Source organism: Ipomoea nil, unplaced genomic scaffold, assembly GCF_001879475.1.
Source record: "Ipomoea nil cultivar Tokyo-kokei standard unplaced genomic scaffold, Asagao_1.1 scaffold0642, whole genome shotgun sequence".
Classification (NCBI taxonomy): domain Eukaryota; kingdom Viridiplantae; phylum Streptophyta; class Magnoliopsida; order Solanales; family Convolvulaceae; genus Ipomoea; species Ipomoea nil.
In genome coordinates, this window is record NW_017617070.1 from 1,097 (window position 1) to 20,735 (window position 19,639).

The window sequence follows — 19,639 nt, forward strand, 5'->3', positions numbered from 1 at the left end:
GAGGGGGGAGAATACGAGAGAGATTCCGAGTACTAGCACTATTTTCGAGATAGGCATACATTTTTATTGAAAGGTGTATCCTCCAGCCAAAGGTTGTGTTGGACCTCCTTGGGCCTGAAAACCCAGAAACCATCAATTAGTATATTGTTTTTTTTGTTTAATTTGGCCCCCCTCACCAAAGCATCTCTCCTCCAAACAAAAGTTTAAGCTTTCAAAACCTCACCAAAATACCAAAGTATTTGCCCCCTCCAAGCAAGGAAATGTTATGATGTGAGCACATGTCCACTTGCAAGGTGGACACGGTTCTATATTCATAATTTCTATACTGTAGATCATAATTTCTATCATGTAGATTTATAATTTATATACTGTAGATTTATAAATTTATACTTTAGATTCATAATTTCTAGACCGTAGATTCATAATTTAAATACAATAGATTCATAATTTCTATACAGTAAATTCATAATTTCTATAACTGCAGATTCATAAATATATGTACTGTAGATTCATAATTTCTGTACTGTAAATTTCATAATTTATAGATCCATAATAGATGCGATGATATGTGTCTTTTTCTCCTCTATAAAGGGACCATTAAACGCACCAATAGATGGGGTTCATTGTTATTATTATATATATATATATATATATATATATATATATATCTTTGTTGTCAAATTGTTATAATTTCAGCATGCAAACTTAACTATATACCATTATATATATATATATATATATATATATATATATATATATATATATATATAAGAGTTATTGTCATCTGGGGTCCTCCGAGTATATATAGTGGCACTACCACGTTTAGTCCTAACTAAGTTGAAAGGATAACTTTGGCCTTTACTTTATTAAATGGCATGAATGGCTAAAACAAACAAAAGGGCCACCATGTGTTAAAATTTGAAAGTTGAAGGTCAAGTGGTTAACTTGAAAATTTTAGGACTAAACGTGACAAAATTACTATACTCAGAAGACTTCAATTGGACTGGCCCAAGAAAGTAATTGGACTGGTCCAAGAATGTAATTGGATTAAGGAAGTCCAAGAATGATACACAGTGCGGAGCAATTGTTATAACCGTGGAACTGTGTTCGCAAGGTGGATACGGTTCTATGTTCATAATTACTGAATTCTATGTTCATAATTATAAACTCTATGTTCATAATTTTTGAACGTCATATTCACAATTATTGAATACTATATTCACAATTACAGAACTCTATGTTCATAATTATAAAACTCTATGTTCATAATTTTTTGAACTTTATATTCACAATTATTGAACTCTATATATATTCAAATTTACAGAACTCTATGTTCATAATTATAGAATTATATGTTTCATAACTCTATGTTCATAATTATAGAATTACATGTTCATAATTTTTGAACTCCATATTCACAATTATGATAATGTTAGAACTGTGTCCACCTTGCAAGGTGGACACGGTTCCACAACATAATTTGCCCAGTGCCAATCGTTATGCTGTGGAACCCTGTCCACCTTGCAAGGTGGGCACGGTTCTATGTTCATAATTACTAAACTATATGTTCATAATTATAAAGTTATATATATACATAATTATTGTACTCTATATTCACAATTACAAAACTTTATGTTCATAATTACTGAACTATATGTTCATAATTATAAAGTTATATATTCATAATTTTTGAACTTCATGTTCACAATTATTTGAATTTCTATATTCATAATTACAGAACTATATGTTCGTAATTATGTTCACAATTCTATGTTCATAATTATAGAACTATATGCTCATAATTTGTAAACTATATATTCATAATTATGAACAGTTTTGAAACCGTGTCCACCTTGCACAACATAATTTGCCATTCATAATGTAACAATGGGAGCGTTATGCTGTGCATGGTGCACACTGAATTGGATTTATAATTTCTATACAATAGATTCATAATTTCTAAACTGTAGATTCATAATTTCTATATTGTATAGTTATCAAATTATGAACATATAGTTCAGTGATTTGTGAATACAGAGTTCAACAATTGGGAACATGAACATTGAAAATTATGAACATAGAGTTTTGTAATTGTGAATATAGAGTTCAAATAGAAATTATGAATCTATAGCATAGAAATTATGAATCAAATTTCCTGTGCACCATGCATGGTACACACGGTTGCACGACATAATTTGTTGTAACAAGGACTACCAATATAAGCCACTCTAGAATTCTTATTCTTTGTAGGGCTCTAGGCCCAAAATATATGTATAAATAGACACCCATACATGAAAAAAGGGAGGCAATCTTCATTATTACAAGGCAATTCTAAGCAATAAGAAATATTCATTTATTTCTATATTTTTCCATATACTCTTATTTTAATGGTAATGTTGGCCTGCCATTGACTATCCAAAAGTCATAAAACCAACAAACTCCACCAAAGAAATTCAATTATATTGCTCACTATTTTGAATGTTTTATTATCTTTTAATTATCCATTGTCCTTGCCAAGTACGTGATGACACCTTTATTACCATTCTAAATGGGTAGTTACATAATTGAACCCGGTGATGGAGGCATTGATTCTTTAAGCTGAAAAAAATTGAAAAAATATAAAATATATATTAGTGTTTCAATAAAAAAAAATCCATACTCTTTCAATCATTGGGTGAATCTCTTCGCTGATCTTGAGTGCCTCTGGTCTAGGATCGAATAAAAAAGTTGTATTTTTATTTTCCAAATTAAAAAAAAAAACGTATTTCACGCCAAAATTTTTTAGAAAAAATCAAATCTAATTTTGAAAAAGAAATTTTTTTAAAAAAAATCACAACTGTACAAAAAATGAGGACGCGAAATCATGTTTAATAATCAACTCTTAGAATCTTCGTCTCTAGTCTCCACAAAAACCACAACTAGAGGATGCCAAATCTCCTCGTGCCGAGCTCGGGCCTAGGCTAGCATTGATCAAGACCGGTCCAGGATAACCTGGGCCGGTCTCATGTCGGGCCTACCCCGAGTTGGTCCTGGATCTGGGCCCGAGCTTCTTGTGTGCCGATCTCGGATTAGGCCCATAATTATTTATTTATTTTTATGTAAAATATTTATACATTTTTTGTTTTTGTTTTTGTTTGAAATAAAATTTAAACCATTGAGCTTATAACTAACAACGAGTGTTCTTACAACTTAAACTACTTCAACCTCTTGATATAATAATACTAATTAATATATGCACCCACGCACACTTTTTCAAAGTTAATATTTTTTTATTAAAATAATATTTTAACCATTAATTTCAAAATAAAAGAACAATATGATTTTCTACAAAATAAAAAATTTATAAGACTTTAATAACATTTGAACTTGTACTATTAAAATTTTTTCTAAGACTTGTAATATTATTTGATAACTTATAAATATTATAAAGTGTATTATTTTATATATACGAGTAATTTATAAAGTCCATGTTAGATTCGGATTTGGACCGTACCTGGGCCTGTTAGGGACCTAAGTCGTGCCCGGGCCTGGGTCTGGACATGTTTCGAATTAGATTCCGGGTTATTTTTTATAAGACCGGAACCGACTTCTATAAGCCAGTTTAGATTTGTGCTAAGCCCAAACCAGACTCAGTAAAGCTCAAGCTCACTTTTTTCCGGACCAATTTAAAATCTTCGGACCGATTTAAGACTGATTTGACATTGAACTGGTCCGTGGGCACCTCTAACCATTGCAAACAATGCCAAACCCTAGGGCAAAATTGCAGCCTATTTAGAGCTATAAAAGCGTGATGTTCCGTACGTTTCTTCTCCCCTTTTTCGGTTGCTGCTCTGAGGACTCATTTGCAGTGAAGAGAAAAATCCGAAAAGAAAAGAAAGGAAAGAAGAGGAGCGATGTCGGACGAGGAGCATCAGTTTGAGTCCAAGGCCGATGCCGGCGCCTCCAAAACCTATCCCCAACAAGCTGGTACCATTCGCAAGAATGGTCACATCGTCATCAAGAACCGCCCTTGCAAAGTATATCTTTTTTCTTTTATTTCTTTTTATGATTCTTTTTCAATACTTTGCTACATGGGTTTTGCAGATTTATGATGGTCGAATAAAATTTTTGATTTTTTTAATAAAGGATATGAAATCTATGGATTTATGTTTTTTCTTGCCTTTTGTTACTTTTGCTAGTATTTTTGTGTTCTCCATGAGGAATGAATTTCACTTGAGCGTTGTGATATATGATCGAGTTCTTTTTCCTGTATATTGAAAGTATCAGTGTTGTATGCCTGTGGTGTGAGGGATGAATTTTAATACCTAATTGGTGATGATTGGATCCTGGATTTTATGTACTGGATGTATGTGCTGGTGTATATTTACTTTTTTTTTTTTTTTTGTGCTTTTATCTGAATTGTAATTACTAACAAATGGCTCTTTAACATACCTTGGCTACAAACTATTCTCTGAGGAGTCTGCTATCTTTTTTTGGACTTTTAATCTACTGACTTTGGTACTTACTCACTGGGCTTTATTCTAAAGGAAGTTATCAAATAATACTAGTAATAGACATGTTTGGAGCCGTTTACTGGGGAATTAGTGTGCTTGCGTTTTTTGTGTGCTTTCCGTTCAAAAGCTCTGCTCTCTGCTTACACTTCTTGTGTTTTAAGTATTGCCTGTGTTTGTGGAAAACATGAATCTATGAAGATAAGCTCTGCTCTTTTCTTGTGTCATTGGTAGGGTTGCTGGGTGGGCATGTGCTTACACTTCTTGTGTTTTAAGTATTGCCTGTGTTTGTGGAAAACATGAATCTATGAAGATAAGCTCTGCTCTTTTCTTGTGTCATTGGTAGGGTTGCTGGGTGGGCATGTGCTTTGTATATCCTGTTAATTATGTTTATGATGAGCTGTGCATATGGTCTGTATTTTTAAATTGAAGGAAATGCAATATGCCACTAACTGTCTTTATTTTCATCATTTTAATTGAAGTATTCATGGTCTCTATGGTTAATGTAGGTTGTTGAGGTCTCTACCTCCAAAACAGGGAAGCATGGACATGCCAAGTGTCATTTTGTTGCAATTGATATCTTCACTGGCAAGAAGCTTGAGGATATTGTCCCATCATCTCATAACTGTGATGTAGGAATTGTACTTTTGTTCATTCAAGATGTTGCTTTTGGTTTTTTCTCATGACTACTGTTTTACTACTGTTTTGCAGGTTCCTCATGTTAACCGTACTGACTATCAGCTGATTGATATTTCTGAGGATGGTTTTGTAAGTAACATTTGTGAATAAAGAATGCCAATTTAGTAGAAGTGTAGAATAATATCCTATTACATCATTTGTTCTTGCTACTTTGAGTTACTTTGAACTGTGAAACTTGGTGTTGTCATTGTGTTATAAATATTTGTGTAACAATAAATGGCTCCTAATATGCAAATTTCATCATATTGACTTTTGTTCGATATCCTTTTCTAGTAAGGTGTATATGTGGAGTCATTATTCGTTGGCATGCTTTTATAAGATTCTTGCTCAATTGTAATTTCAACCTACCTTCATTGTTTTCTTTCAGGTGAGCCTTCTGACTGAGAGTGGCAACACCAAGGATGATTTAAGGCTTCCGACAGATGAAAATCTCTTAACTCAGGTTCCAAAAGCTCTTGAATTGAAAGAAGTTATTTTGTCACATTTTGTTCCCCGAGTACCGTGAGGATTTGATTTTCCATACTCAGTGTTGTAAATTGGCCTAGGAAGCTGCTAGGCTGTGGGGATTTCACTCCTAGGTGCCTTTTAGTCGGCCGTGCCCAACTTGGCCGAGTGTGTGTGTGTGTGTGTGTTATTGTTATTATTATTATTATTATTATTGTTATTGTTATTGTTATCGCCTTTTGTAACTTTGTCCATACTCATTTAACTTCTGAATTTTACTTGGCAGATTAAGGACGGATTTGGTGAAGGAAAAGATCTTGTTGTATCGGTCATGTCTGCAATGGGGGAGGAACAGATCTGTGCTCTCAAGGACATAGGCCCAAAGAACTAAGATAAGTAGCGAGTATTTACATCTTAATGCTTGCTTTGATGCATGCGTGGATCGTTGAACATTTCTGGATCATTGGCTGTATTGCACTATTGTTGCTTTAGTCATAGTTTTGAACTCTGTTTCGTGATATATATATTGAAAGTTTAGACATACAATCCTATATTTACCTGGTGGTGTTTTTTCTCATCTATTTTATTTTATGTATGGTCACCCAAGCCCTCATATATTGCCTATCATAAAAAGTTGGATTTAAATTTGTATTCCAGAATTATTTATTGCCTCATCTGGGACTTTCAGTAACAGAAATTGAGTAATGTTATCTTTTAAGCAATGCAATCAACTAAGAAGGAATTCATCAACCATAGTTTGGTAGCACAAAATTATCAATTTGGGTGTTTCTTTAGCTACAATTGTCCAGCTTGAGTAATACTGTCTGTACTTTGTGGACCTTTCTTCATGGGAGTGTCATTTTAGTTGCCATTTTCTATTATGTGTGGCTAAAGTATTTCACAGTTGTTATACCATGGTCCACCTTGCGAGGTGGACTTGGGTCTAAAATACACAATTTATATATTGAATGTTCACAATTTACCTATTAAATGTTTATTACAATTTACCTTTTACAAAATTGTGAACGTTCAGTATGTAAATTGTGTATATTGAATTTGGGTCCACTTTGTAAGGAGGACCCGGGTCCACAGAATACTTTGCCATTGTTTTACAACATTCAATATCCCATCTATTTTCAATATTTCTTTCTTTTTCGATGGTTTTATCTATCAACCAAATATTTGTAGGCCTATAATAATGTCAGTATTTTTTATTTTATTTTCATTTATTAATTTTATTTAAAGTTTAAATAGTATCTCAAATTAATTAATTATCAAATAAAATATAATATACAGTAACTTTTAAAATCTAATTAGAATTATAATTATTTTACATATAATTTCTAACTTATATATAAAAACAAATTGAATAATATTTTTTTTTAGAAACAAAAATTAAAAATAAGATTGTAAAGAAGTGTAGCCACTTCATTACAACGCAGAACAGACTTACTTTATGTGGCGCACTAGCGGTTGTAACCTTTTGTATTTCCTTTTTCTTTTTCTATATGAATTTTCAAATCTTACTTCTTCAATTTTATTTTCTGATGATCTTATTTGATGCGTTTTGAAAAGCTAATTTTTTTATTTTCTGATGATCTTATTTGATGCGTTTTGAAAAGCTAATTTTTTTAGAGTAAAAAATGGGAGGATAACATTTTCCTCTTCTTTTCTCATACTTCCTAAGCTTGTTAGGTCTTGTACCTACACCTAAAATTTTGCACTCCCCAATCATTTGCTTGGTAGTTATGTATTGATTTGGCATCTCAAAAGCTACCATTGGGATGCCCTTGGTCTATTAAAAGTACAACAAATAATTTACACTGAGCAACAATATTAAGTACATCAAATGTTATTATTAATGCACAAATGTGTAAGATGTTATTATTAGGTGCATTAATGTGATGTGAAAAGATAAATTACTCGCACTATTAAGTGAAAATAGTTGCACAGTTATTGTACTTGTACTTTTAATACATGTTACTTGCACCAAAGTTTGATTTATTTACAAAAAAATTTACATATGATCCGTTAGATCTGGACAAGTGGACGGCTGTGATTAATTCTCGGTTCTTTCTTGGTCATTTGTTCTCTATATATTCCATTTCATATGGAATAACATTCTTGTTCATTCAAAATTCATTTCATGAAACTATTAGTGAATTGAATTACATCAAAATCTTACAAACATTGAACCATTTACTTTATTTCTCCATTTTTCATTTCTCAAGTTTATGACTCGCATAATTTATTATTTTTTTTCAAGCCTCCATATTCATTTTCGAAGCTCAATTTACTAGAAATCTAAATACAAATTTGAATGAGTGAAAGTTAGGAATAATATGGGGAAAGAGAGTCGTGGATGACGACCAAAGAGAAAATTGTGGTTAGCGATAGAAGAGAGTCAGGAATTGGATTGTGATTTTTGATGGAGGAAATGCTGGGATGAAAAGGGCAGTGATGAAAGCTCGATAGAAAGTTGAGGATTTCCCTACAATAATTAATTATTATAATTACCCAAAAAAAAAAAGTAATTATTATAATTTTTAATTTTTATCTAAATTATTTATACTCAATTGATATTTAATTACCAATGACCTTGTGGTCTAGTGGGCATAAGTAGATCCCACAAAAGGGAGATTATGAATTTGAGCCCCATTGGAGGTCATATTGACTCTTTATGCCTCAGTAGATAACAAAGTCAGTAGTATAAAAAAAGTTGATATTTAATCATTATCTAATCATTTTTTTGTTTGAATGCTACTGGCTTTCTCAATCTACTGAAACACAAAGAACCAATAACGCCTCTACTGAGGCTTAAACTCACAACCTTATGGAAGTCCAACCCCGGTACCATTAGACCCATGGTCTTGGTAGCTATTCAAATATTTTACTTTAGAATAAATTGCATTGTATGCGTAAGAATATTTTTTTCTCTTCCATTTTATCAATTTTTATAATTAGTTTGTTATTATGTTGACCATTTCAAATTACATTAAGGATATTTTTACACAAGTTCAAATACCTTTTAAAGCATTAGGGAGGAGGGAGTTGAAGGAGCTACTTCTTATATACTTCCTTTATCATATTTTACTTGTTTGATTTATTATTCATTAGTCAATTAACTCTTTTTTTTTTTTCTTTTTAAAAACATTTTTGAAATAAATAATACATTTGATCTAATGTTAAATATATTAATTTTATATATACTACGAACTAGCAATAAACTAAATACATATTTTCCAAAAATTAAATTGCACATAACTTAAGTCAAATCTTGTCAATCAAAACATACACAAAAATTGACCCGGTAATATTATATATTGAATATACAAGTCTTTGTGATTGGATAATCCATTATATTTGCAAAATAAATTAGTGACAAATTAAAGTGGACAGAACCTTCTGAGTGCTTGAGGCTACCCAGTATGGCGCCTTCTGAGTGCTTGAGGCTTTCCTCGGGTGTCCCCCTTCCAACAGTATCCAAAAAAAAGTGGACAGAACCTTCGAAGTTCCTAAACAATCATTCTTTATATATGACAACTAGTTTTATACCCGCATTGCGCGAATGAGTTAATCTCCAATGTTTATAATTAAATAAATATTTGAAAGTATATCAATGCAAAATTATATATAAGAAGTTCATATATGAGTAATTTAATGTCGAATTTTTTTGTTAAAATATGTAACTCATAGTATATGAATACAATGTAATATATGAGATTCATTATAATTGTTACTAAACTTTTTTTAAATAGTAACAAAGTATTTTTGTTTCAAAGGGTTCTAATATATTTAATTAATGCACATATATACAAGATCAATGAATGAATCAACGGTATCAATCCTTTAGGTGTTTTGCTCAGTGTTCAACGGTGCCAATCCTTTAGGTGTCTCAGTGTTCATTTAGTTCAACCATTATTGTTGAATAAATTATTATGGATAAAGAAATTTCTAATTTAAGGAATTTAGATGAAGTAGTAAAAATTTAATTAATTATAATGTAACCCAAAGATATTGGACGATTGGTAAATATGATGTAACCCAAAGATCAAAATGCTAAAGAAAGTGTTTGGTTATTTAACAATTTGAGCCAACAATTTGTTCTAAGCCACTGAAAATACAAACATTGCAATTTACAATATTTTCACTTAGCGTCTTTTAGAATGATTTTCCCAAAACACACACACACACACACACACACACACACACACACACACACACACACACACACACACATATATATATATATATATATATATATATATATATATATATATTAAAGTTTATTGTAGAGCCATTTCGACTCCTTGAATAACAAGAGGCAGTTTCACTGGCTCACTGCTTGCCCATCAACGGATGGGCAATCTTAATTTTTAAATTGTAGCCTTAATGCTCCTTTTATTGGAGCCTCAAGTTCCCATGCCACTTTTTCCACCGATGTGGGAAAAGTCACAAAACTAAGACTCTCCATATGTTTTTTTTTTTTTAATTTTTATTTCGTTTATTAAATTATTATTATTTTCATTTTTATTTTTTAAAAAAATAATAAAAATAATAATAATACTAATAATAATAATAATAATAATAATAATAATAATAATAATAATAATAATAATATTATTATTATTATTATTATTATTATTATTATTATTATTATTATTATTATTATTATTATTATTATTATTATTATTATTATTATTATTATTATACCCTTAGGTCATTTTACATGTTAATCTAAACAGTTAATTTTTTTTAATATCTTTTTACCAACAATTGATATAATTCGCTGGTTAAATCCGCTAACGCTAACCGCTAACTGCTGATTGCCAAACAAGGACATTGCGAGATAGTTTTCCACTTCAATTTGTTGTGTGATTTTATTATTTTAATACTCTCTTAGTCTCTTTGTCAACAAATGTCTCAAGTAGTTAATTTGATTGACTTAATTATATATATATTTTTTAATTTTTTCATGGTATTAATAAAATACTTGGTAAATAAATATATAACATTAATTTGTATTATAACTTTGATATTTAATTAAAAAATAGGGCACAGAAAAGATAATAGAAAATCTAGTGAATATAATCAATTGATGAATTTGAATGTAAAGAATTTTTACATTAGAGAAAAATAAAGACAATATAACTAATAAAATTATTTCTCTTAATTAATTTATTGATAAAGATTTTTTTTTTGTTTGAATAAAGACATTGTAGGGACAATGTAGTGAGTATAATCAATTGATGAATTTTAATGTAAAAAATTTTTATATTGGAGAAAAATAAAGACAATATAACTAATGAAATTATTTCTCTTATTTAATTTATTGATAATGAATAATTTTTTTTTGAATAAAGTCATTATTGACACCAAGGGCCTTGTGGTCCAATAATGGGACTAGGTTGCTCCCATATGTGGGAGATAGTGGGTTCGAACCTACCTTAGTTGAGACGTAGTTTAAATCTGTGGGTATCTTCTTTATAAATTAAAGAAGTGCATATTTATTATTTTTTGTTATAGCTACTAAATTATTGTTTAATTTAATAAGAGTAAAATAGAGTACTAGAATGCAAAAAAAAAAAAAAAAAAAAAGAAGAGTAAAATAGAGTACTAATTATGCCAACTTTGATTGGGATGGAGTTCGAACCTAAGATCTTTCTTATTGAAATCAATGAGTAAATTAATGGTGAACTAATAAAAATTAACGGAGAAGATCATACTTAACGAAAAAGTTAACGAATAATCATATAATTAAGGATAAATTAGGAAATCTTAAAAAAAAATTAAAATCTAATCAATATGAGCCATTCATTTGATTATAAATATTTGATGTCATTTTTTCTACCCATACGTCTAAGGCTCTTATTAGTATAGTAGATTATTCTTCCAAATTTTAATCATCAAGTCGTCTCAAAAGGTACTCAATCTCAACTTTTTTAGTTAGGGGCATCACCCAATCTTCATAAACTCGAGAAACTAGTGGGGGATCAACCTTGTAGGTTTCTGTTGAATTATCTGTATGGTCGAGAGTCACTTCTCTCCCAAACACCCTAGCTTTCTTCGCCACTCGCTTTTTCACCTTTTCTTCAACAGCTTCAAATGTCACCAGCTTCATTAGAGCATCTTTGTCCTGCAGGCATAGGAAAAGTACGTAAGAAAATTTTACAAGGAAAATACTTGGTGTACTCTCATTTTATACTCTCAATTTGTACTTCCTCTCACATATTTTTGATTGTAGACATTTTTCTGTGGACCCATATGATGAAACTAACCAATTTTAATTTACCATCTTAGGGAATACAAATAAGGGAGTATAATTTGAGAGTGCATGTAGTAGAACTCATTTTACAATCCCTTGATTGTAATATCATTTGTAGTTTGCAAAATTGTATGCTATTTTTACATTTGGATGGTTAGTTTGTGGCCTCTCTCTCTCTCTCTCTCTCTATATATATATATATATATATATATATATATATATATATATAAAATAGTTCCCTCCAACCAAATAATGTAATTTAGGGCTTCAACGAATTTCAATTCAATTGCAAGGAAATTACATTCAACCAAACAACCTGTAAAGAAATTGTTTTCGGAAGAAAGATGAAGAAATGTATAGATGAGATGGGAAAGTGCAAAGTTGTCAGGGTGTTTGAAGGTAAAAATGTAAAAAGAGTGTTTTTTTTTTCACCGTCTTAAAATACATGCTAAAAGTAAGTAAGACACATAATTCGGGGATTGAGGGAGTATTATATATAAGATTTAAAATATTAATTAATTAATTATATATGCAATTCTGCTATGTAATGACAATTTATTTTCTTAAATTGTCTATTATTGTTTTTCTATAAAATACAACATTTATGTTATAAAGTATTTGTTAGTATTTAAGTATTGTAAACCCCAACTTGTAATTGGCAAATTATTATGAAAACTAGATATGTCAGGTTTAGTGTCTGTTATAGTACTGACTACTGAGTGAAGATCTGGCGGAACAAACACTGAGTGAAGATTTGGCGGAACAGTCACTAAGTGAAGATCCGGCAGAACAGACACGGCATCACACGGGTTTTAGGAAATTAGCCGTTGGATTTCACAGCCTTTGCATTCATATGGAGCAGTTACCATATTGAGTTTTTAAGAAACTATCACTTTGTATTCCATGTTACCAAAAAGGTGACGTGACAAGTAATCTTGGTCTACAAGAAAACCCTAGAAGATTACTTGACATCCAAGAATCAGAGTATTATATATAGAGAGTTGTTTTTAGGAGAGAAGAATAAGAGAGAGGTGCTTTACAAGAAATATCCTTCAAAAATTTGAATATCAATAAACTCTCTCTCTTTGAATTACAAAGAGAATACTCCGAGTTATCATCTTCTCAAGACACCATTGATGATATGAATTTAAGAAGACTTTTGGGAAAAATTTCTACAAAGCTTAAATTAGAGGACCGTATTCCATACAACTGTGGTGTAGTGGTGGGTGTGTCAACGAGACGGACAGCGACAACACCGACCTCCAAAGGGACTTTGGACGCTGAAGCACGGATCTCCGAACTCGACAATCATCTATACGCTTCAAAAGATTGGGTACTACCGTGTGGTGTGTAGCACACATTGGGTGAGAAAGGTGTTATTTTACCATCTGTTTGATTTGTTGTTTAGATAGTGGATTAGACTCACTAATGGTGGTCCCCTAGACATAGATACTGTTGTATCGAACTGGGTAAACAAAATCTTTTGCCTTTTATTTCTGTTTGGTTTAATTTCCACACCTAATCGTATCTCTAACACACTTAATGGTCGAACAGTTGTATACTATATTAGTGACAAGATAGTCACTCAAACAGATCGATACTGGTTCATAATCTAGACACACTATATACATAAATACAAAAAATTTCAATTGGTATTAGAGCTGATAAGTCTACAAAATGACTTGATCTGTAAGGGAATTATAATTTATGTATTTTGTGATATTCTTGGTTGAAATTGAGTATTGATCAAGCTAAAGCACACAGTAAATGACCTTGAAGTGGTTCATAGGCTAATTGGTAGACAAATTGGATGCTGCTCGTACTGATTTTGCTACTGTCTTACTTCGATTGAGTATGTCAGATGCTGAACCGGTCGTTGCTATTGTTGATTAGGTCAATGAGGGGGAACCCCGTTGCGTGATTTACTTTGTCTATTATTTTGTCAAAAAAGGGGAGTAGTATACATTGAGGGGGAGTTTGATAATTTGATGGAGTTTCTTTAAGGACAATTGGTTGATTTGGAAATGATTTTATCTTTATGCTTGTAATTGCTCTTTTGCTTAAGTTTTTTGGTTGTTTAATTGTATTGTTCTTTATTGAGTTGTTTTGCCAAATAATAGCCAAATGGGGAGTTTGTTAGTGTTTAAGTATTGTAAACCCAAATTGTAATTGGCAAATTGTTATAGCAAACTAGATAGGTCAGGGTTAGCGTATGTTATAGTACTGAGTGAAGATGTAGCGGAACAGACACTGAGTAAAGATGTAGCGGAACAGACACTGAGTAAAGATGTAGCGGAACAGACACTGCATCACGTGGATTTTTGGAAATTAGCCGTTGGATTTCACAGCCTTTCCATTCATATGGAGTAGTTACCATATTGGGTTTTTAAGAAACTATCATTTTTGCAGTCCGTGTTACCAACAAGGTGACATGACAAGTAATCTTGGTCTACAAGGAAACCCTAGAAGATTTCATGACATCCAAGAATCAGAGTATTATATATAGAGAGTTGTTTTCAGGAGAGAAGAATAAGAGAGGCAAGAGAGAGGTGCTTTACAAGAAATATCTTTCAAGATTTGAATATCAATAAACTCTCTCTTCGAATTACAAAGAGAATACTCTGAGTTATCATCTTCTCAAAACACCATTGATGATATGAGTTTAAGAAGACTCTTGGGAAGAATTTCTACAAAGCTTAAATCAGCGAACCGTATCCCATACAACTGTGGTGCAGTGGTGGGTGTGTCAGTGAGACGGACAGCGAAATCACAGATCTCCGAGCTTGACAATCCTTTATAAGCTTCAACGTGTGGTGTGTAGCGCACATTGGGTGAGAAGGTGTTCTTTTACCATCTGTTTGATTTGTTGTTGAGATAGTGGATTGGACTCACTGATGGTGATCCCCCATACATAGATACTGTTGTATCGAACTGGGTAAACAATATCTTTTATCTTTCATTTCTGTTTGGTTTAATTTCTGCACCTAATCTTATCCTTGACACACTTATTGGTCGAACAGTCGTATACTAGATCAGTGATAAGACACTCACTCAAACATATCGATACTGGTTCATAATATAAACACACTATATACACAAATACAAAAAAAAAAATTAGTATTCTAACTATTTTAAAATAAATTTCACAAATTTAAAATATCTATTTATCCCTCTAAACTTTTAACTTTTTACTTTGGACAAGGACCATCAATTTGGATATATTGAAATGTATTAGAACTTTAATTTGTATTCTAAGCACACTAGAATTAATTCTCTCTCTTCCTATATATTATAGGAATATTATATTACCATTCCTGGCATGAACTCTTTATATCCTTATAAATACATCTGTTCATCATGTACTTTACATCATCATGGATTGATCAATAATAAGATCATTCTCGAAACTATTGTTCTAATATGGTATCAGTGTCCTGTTGTAGTATCACTCCAAATGAGTGTCCCGTTGTAGCTGCGCTCCGGATGAGTGTCCCGTTGTAGCCGATCCTGCAATCTAAAATTTGGTCCGTCGAGATTCTTTTATTTTGTTCGCGACAAAATAACATCAGAGGAACTACAAGGAAATTAAACTACATCTCTACAAAATGACAAACTGGCATACATCTTCACCAAGTCACAACAAGGCTAAATGATCTAAGAGACAAGTTCAATGTTCTCTCTAGAGAACTTTAAACTTGAGGGGGCGTACGTATTAGACTATGTATTCTAGGCATACTAAAATTCATTCTCTCTCCCTATATTATTAGAAATATTATTATTTACCATTCCTATATTTATATAAGTTATAAATGTATCTCTTCATCATTTACTTTACATCATCATATATTGATCCATAATTATAAGATCATTTCCAGAGCTATTGTTCTAATTAAATGTAAATCCCCGAACATGCAGTTTTGTGTCCTATCAGCAACTGTATAAATGATAGAAACAAATTGGCGACCGCAGAAAAATTGGAAACACATGAAAATACCTGACCACGAATAGCTGTTTTATACTTGTCTGGATTCTCCCTGAATTTAGCCTCAGCGACAATTTTTCCACAATGAATCCTTCTAGAGAGTGCCTTCAAGATGATATAATAGTTAAAAATAAAAAAGAAAATTGTACTTTTATATATAATTGTGTAATTGGTATATAGATGATTAAGATATCTCATTTAAAACTACGAGTTTGTAAATTTTAAAATTGTCAATAATTATTTTGGAAAGTAAAAATTGTACTTTTGATTCATCAATTATGATAGTATATCATATTTAGTTCATGAATTATTGGCACCTTCATGTTTAGTTCTCGTACGTGTTGATATTTAGGTAGTGTTTTTTTATGTCTCGTATAAGTAGTATGTGGTAGACTTAAAGAGATGAGACATTATTAATTACTAGCTATAAAGTGGTGTTTGAATTCGATCAACGAGAGTAAGTTTTTCACTTTTTTACATCTAAAAAATCACTTCAACATTAACTTGAGGACCAAATGTAAATGTGCTAATAATTGAGAAGTTAGTGTGACCATATATACCTTCATAACTAGGACACAAAAAACATCATAACTTCTTCTAATAGAAAATTATAAATTATTACCTGCAAAAGTTGTAAGTCACTAGAAGCCGTAACTGCATAATTTCCATCGTCACCCTTTTTGGCCAAGAGTGGAAGCAACTTCCCTTGATACACATCCCAGATTTCATGACTTACATTGACGGTATTGGGATGCAAAAACTGCATCAAGTATTAGAGCATCCGCATCAGAATGAAAGGATAATGTAAGAGTGATTAGGAAATAGAAGAGGGAAAGAGAAATAAAAAAGGAAAAAAAGAAAAAGAAAAATTGAATTTAAATAAAAAAAATATTTTAATTAAAATTAAAAGTGGGCCCCACATTTCTGAATTCTCCCCACATTTGCAGAAGCACCCATTTTTTTCTTTCTTGCTTCTCTCTCTTCTACATGACATTAATTTCTGACATTATGCATTGATGTAGATGCTCTTTTTTTTTCTTATCGATAAAATTAAAGAAAAAATTTAATGTATCGATCAACACTTGTCATCTTCTATATATTTGGCACTATCTTACAATATTTGATACAAACTGAAAAATTTTTAAAGAAGTTTTGACTTATATTTGATATAAAAGGTCCTCCAATTGACACTATCAAAATTTGCTAAAATTAAAATATGTGCTGTAAATTTCTTCTAACAATACAGTACAGTTATCATTCGTGGACTAATAACGATAGATACTAAATTGTTGTTTCAAAATGTTGAATCCCGAATTCCAAGGGCCCCATGCCCCGGTCCAATAGTGCATTTAGAAGGGTGTAAATCATGGTAACTTAGTTGAACACAAAATCTAGACTAGGCTCCGACCCGACAGTGCATTTGGGAGAATGTAAATCATGGTAACTCGGTTGAATACAAAGTCTAGACCTTTGCTTACTGTCCACAATGAGTCCCTCACTTTGAGAGGTTGCTCCGCACTGTCGTTGGTGAGACTCGATCCTGAGTCATTGTTCCCAAACTTTATCCTATGATCAACTTAGCTGCCCATGCGGGCATAATTGGTACTAAATTAACATACCCGTTCGATCCAGTGACTTTTTGGCTCCAATAATGGTCGGGGCAAATCGTCTGGGAAGAAAGGGACTTCCTCAGGGGATAAATATCTTCCAACCTGTAATGCATGTCTTGAAGTAAATATAGATCACAACTTTCAGAAAATATTTTCACATGATTGAACAATAATTCATCAGTTGACTTCTACTCTCCGAAATTAAACATATATTATACATTATAGTGGAGTGGTGGCAATTGAAAGAATACTTTATATCCGATAGATTTTTAAAAAAAAAAAAAACTATGATCACACATTTGGGAAGAATATAATTCACATTTAATGTATTCTAAATATTTAAGGAAATAAAAACATACCATTTAATTGATCCCACATTTATTAAGGAAATATAAATACAAAAATGAGCGAAAAAAATTCTTTTCACACACACACAAGCACTTATTTATTGGATGAAAAATTTTATAAACTTATAATTATTGTATCATTATCATTAATCTTATATATTTATAATTTTATGTAGTATTATAATTGATTATTAATATATTTATTAATGTTTGGAATCAATTTTGATTAATTACACAATAATAAACTACAAAATAAATAAATTATAATAATTTTAAACTAAAATATTTAATTACAATATACTTCATATTTTTAATTTATACTGCGTATATATTTATTTATTCAAAATATATAATTCACATATAATATATTCTAAAATATTTAAGAAAATTAAAAAAAAATGTCATTTATTAGGAATTGATCCCATTTATTAAAAATACAATGCATTTATATATAGAAGTAATGGATAGATGGAAAATTTCTTTAGAAACTGTGTTATATATATATATATATATATATATATATATAGAGAGAGAGAGAGAGAGAGAGAGAGAGAGAGAGATGGAATGCAGGAAATAATGGATTACCTTGGATTGAAGAGCTTCGCTTCTTTTGACGAAGTACTCGAACAGCTTTCCCCGAAACCTGGAAGAGGTCTGGTTGTATAATGGGGAGTTGGTTGGGTACTGGGCTCTCTCGATGAGCCCGAAAACAATGGTGTCCTCTTGCCGGATCAGGCTCCTCCGTATCGAAGCAAGGGTGGGCTGAGCTTCATCGCCACCGAAAGCTGTCGTCGTTATTTGGCTGACAAGACAAAATCCCAGAAACAATTTTGCAAGAAAAATTCTCGAGGACTTCAAGGTTGATAAAGACGAGGACGACGATGAAGGCGCTGCGGAGAAATGGCGGAACGAGATCATTGGCATCATGGCGTGTGATGGAAGACAGTGTCAAGAAGTGTTTGTTATCGAGAGAATCTTTAGTTTGTGGTTTGTATGGAGACAATGGAGAATTGGAGATATTACTCTTTCCACTTATATTTATATATATATAGGACAAAAATACCGTGATTAGCTTTCTTTTAAATAAAATGACATTATTTACACTTTTTCTCCTTGTATTATATACTTAGCAAACTTTTCCCCCTAAATTATTCATGTATCCACATTAGTCATCTCTATTATTTTAAAAGTGATGATTTTTTCTCAATCTTTACTCTTAAAATAAATATTTCATTTATTTTTAATTTTCAACAAATTATTACTTATATGTAGGGATGACCACGATTTGGTTCAAACCGAACCGACACTGTAGCAACCAAACCGAAAGATTTTGATTATGATTTAGAAAAGATACCCAATATTTGAGTTTCAGTTTATTAAAATTGTGAACCAAAACTGTCGGTTTTGGTTCTGAACTGAAAAAAAATAAAATACATTTTGTTGAATTTAAGATATTTAAAAGTACAAATAAATTTTTTAAAAATAAAATTTGAACCAGCGGTTCAAACTAGATTCGGGACCGTGAACCGGCGATTCAAAACCAGAACTGAATCGCGATTATATCTATTTATATGTGAGAATTAGAATTAAAAAAAAAAAGAACATACACAATTTGTAATAAATATTATAATTATAATTTTAAGTTAATGTTAGTAGTTGTTCTGATTTCGAACCGTCGGTTCACGGTTCAGGATCCAGTTTTAGTAAACCAAAACCCAAAATTGGTTTCTGGTTCTGAATCATAAAAGAAACCTTTCGATTCGGTTGCTACAGTGTCCAGTTCGATTTGAACAGAACCGTTG

The 19,639-nt window shown here is 31.3% G+C and overlaps 2 protein-coding genes across 4 annotated transcripts; one reads left to right on the forward strand and one right to left on the reverse strand.

Moving 5' to 3' along the window:
- Positions 1 to 3,795: 3,795 nt before the first annotated feature.
- Positions 3,796 to 6,206, forward strand: LOC109174330 (eukaryotic translation initiation factor 5A-2). The gene is made up of 5 exons (XM_019323562.1): positions 3,796 to 4,016; positions 5,000 to 5,122; positions 5,202 to 5,258; positions 5,557 to 5,631; positions 5,920 to 6,206. The coding sequence occupies exons 1-5, from the start codon at positions 3,894 to 3,896 to the stop codon at positions 6,022 to 6,024; spliced, it is 483 nt and encodes a 160-aa protein (XP_019179107.1). The 5' UTR covers positions 3,796 to 3,893; the 3' UTR covers positions 6,025 to 6,206.
- Positions 6,207 to 8,978: 2,772 nt separating this feature from the next.
- On the reverse strand, positions 8,979 to 18,830 carry LOC109174375 (chorismate mutase 2-like). 3 transcript variants are annotated; one of them, XM_019323613.1, is made up of 7 exons: positions 18,423 to 18,830; positions 17,500 to 17,592; positions 16,503 to 16,640; positions 15,893 to 15,985; positions 11,518 to 11,769; positions 9,138 to 9,176; positions 8,979 to 9,035 (listed from the first exon to the last, which is right to left on the reverse strand). In XM_019323613.1, exons 1-5 carry the CDS (start codon positions 18,762 to 18,764, stop codon positions 11,533 to 11,535), a joined length of 903 nt encoding a protein of 300 aa, XP_019179158.1. In that variant the 5' UTR covers positions 18,765 to 18,830; the 3' UTR covers positions 8,979 to 9,035; positions 9,138 to 9,176; positions 11,518 to 11,532. The 3 variants fall into 3 exon arrangements, with proteins under 3 accessions (XP_019179158.1, XP_019179160.1, XP_019179159.1); XM_019323615.1 differs by lacking the exons at positions 8,979 to 9,035; positions 9,138 to 9,176; positions 11,518 to 11,769 and adding an exon at positions 15,183 to 15,412; XM_019323614.1 differs by lacking the exons at positions 8,979 to 9,035; positions 9,138 to 9,176; positions 11,518 to 11,769 and adding an exon at positions 15,184 to 15,405.
- Positions 18,831 to 19,639: the final 809 nt, after the last annotated feature.

Excerpts from the sequence above, each read along its gene's own strand:
- LOC109174330 (XM_019323562.1), top strand. The coding sequence starts at position 3,894 with ATGTCGGACGAGGAGCATCAGTTTGAGTCCAAGGCCGATGCCGGCGCC. Across the intron at positions 5,123-5,201 it reads CATCATCTCATAACTGTGAT|GTTCCTCATGTTAACCGTAC; the intron begins GTAGGAATTGTA and ends ACTGTTTTGCAG. Across the intron at positions 5,259-5,556 it reads ATATTTCTGAGGATGGTTTT|GTGAGCCTTCTGACTGAGAG; the intron begins GTAAGTAACATT and ends GTTTTCTTTCAG.
- LOC109174375 (XM_019323613.1), bottom strand. The coding sequence starts at position 18,764 with ATGATGCCAATGATCTCGTTCCGCCATTTCTCCGCAGCGCCTTCATCG. Across the intron at positions 16,641-17,499 it reads AAAGTCACTGGATCGAACGG|TTTTTGCATCCCAATACCGT; the intron begins GTATGTTAATTT and ends TACTTGATGCAG. Across the intron at positions 11,770-15,892 it reads AAACAGCTATTCGTGGTCAG|GACAAAGATGCTCTAATGAA; the intron begins GTATTTTCATGT and ends CTATGCCTGCAG.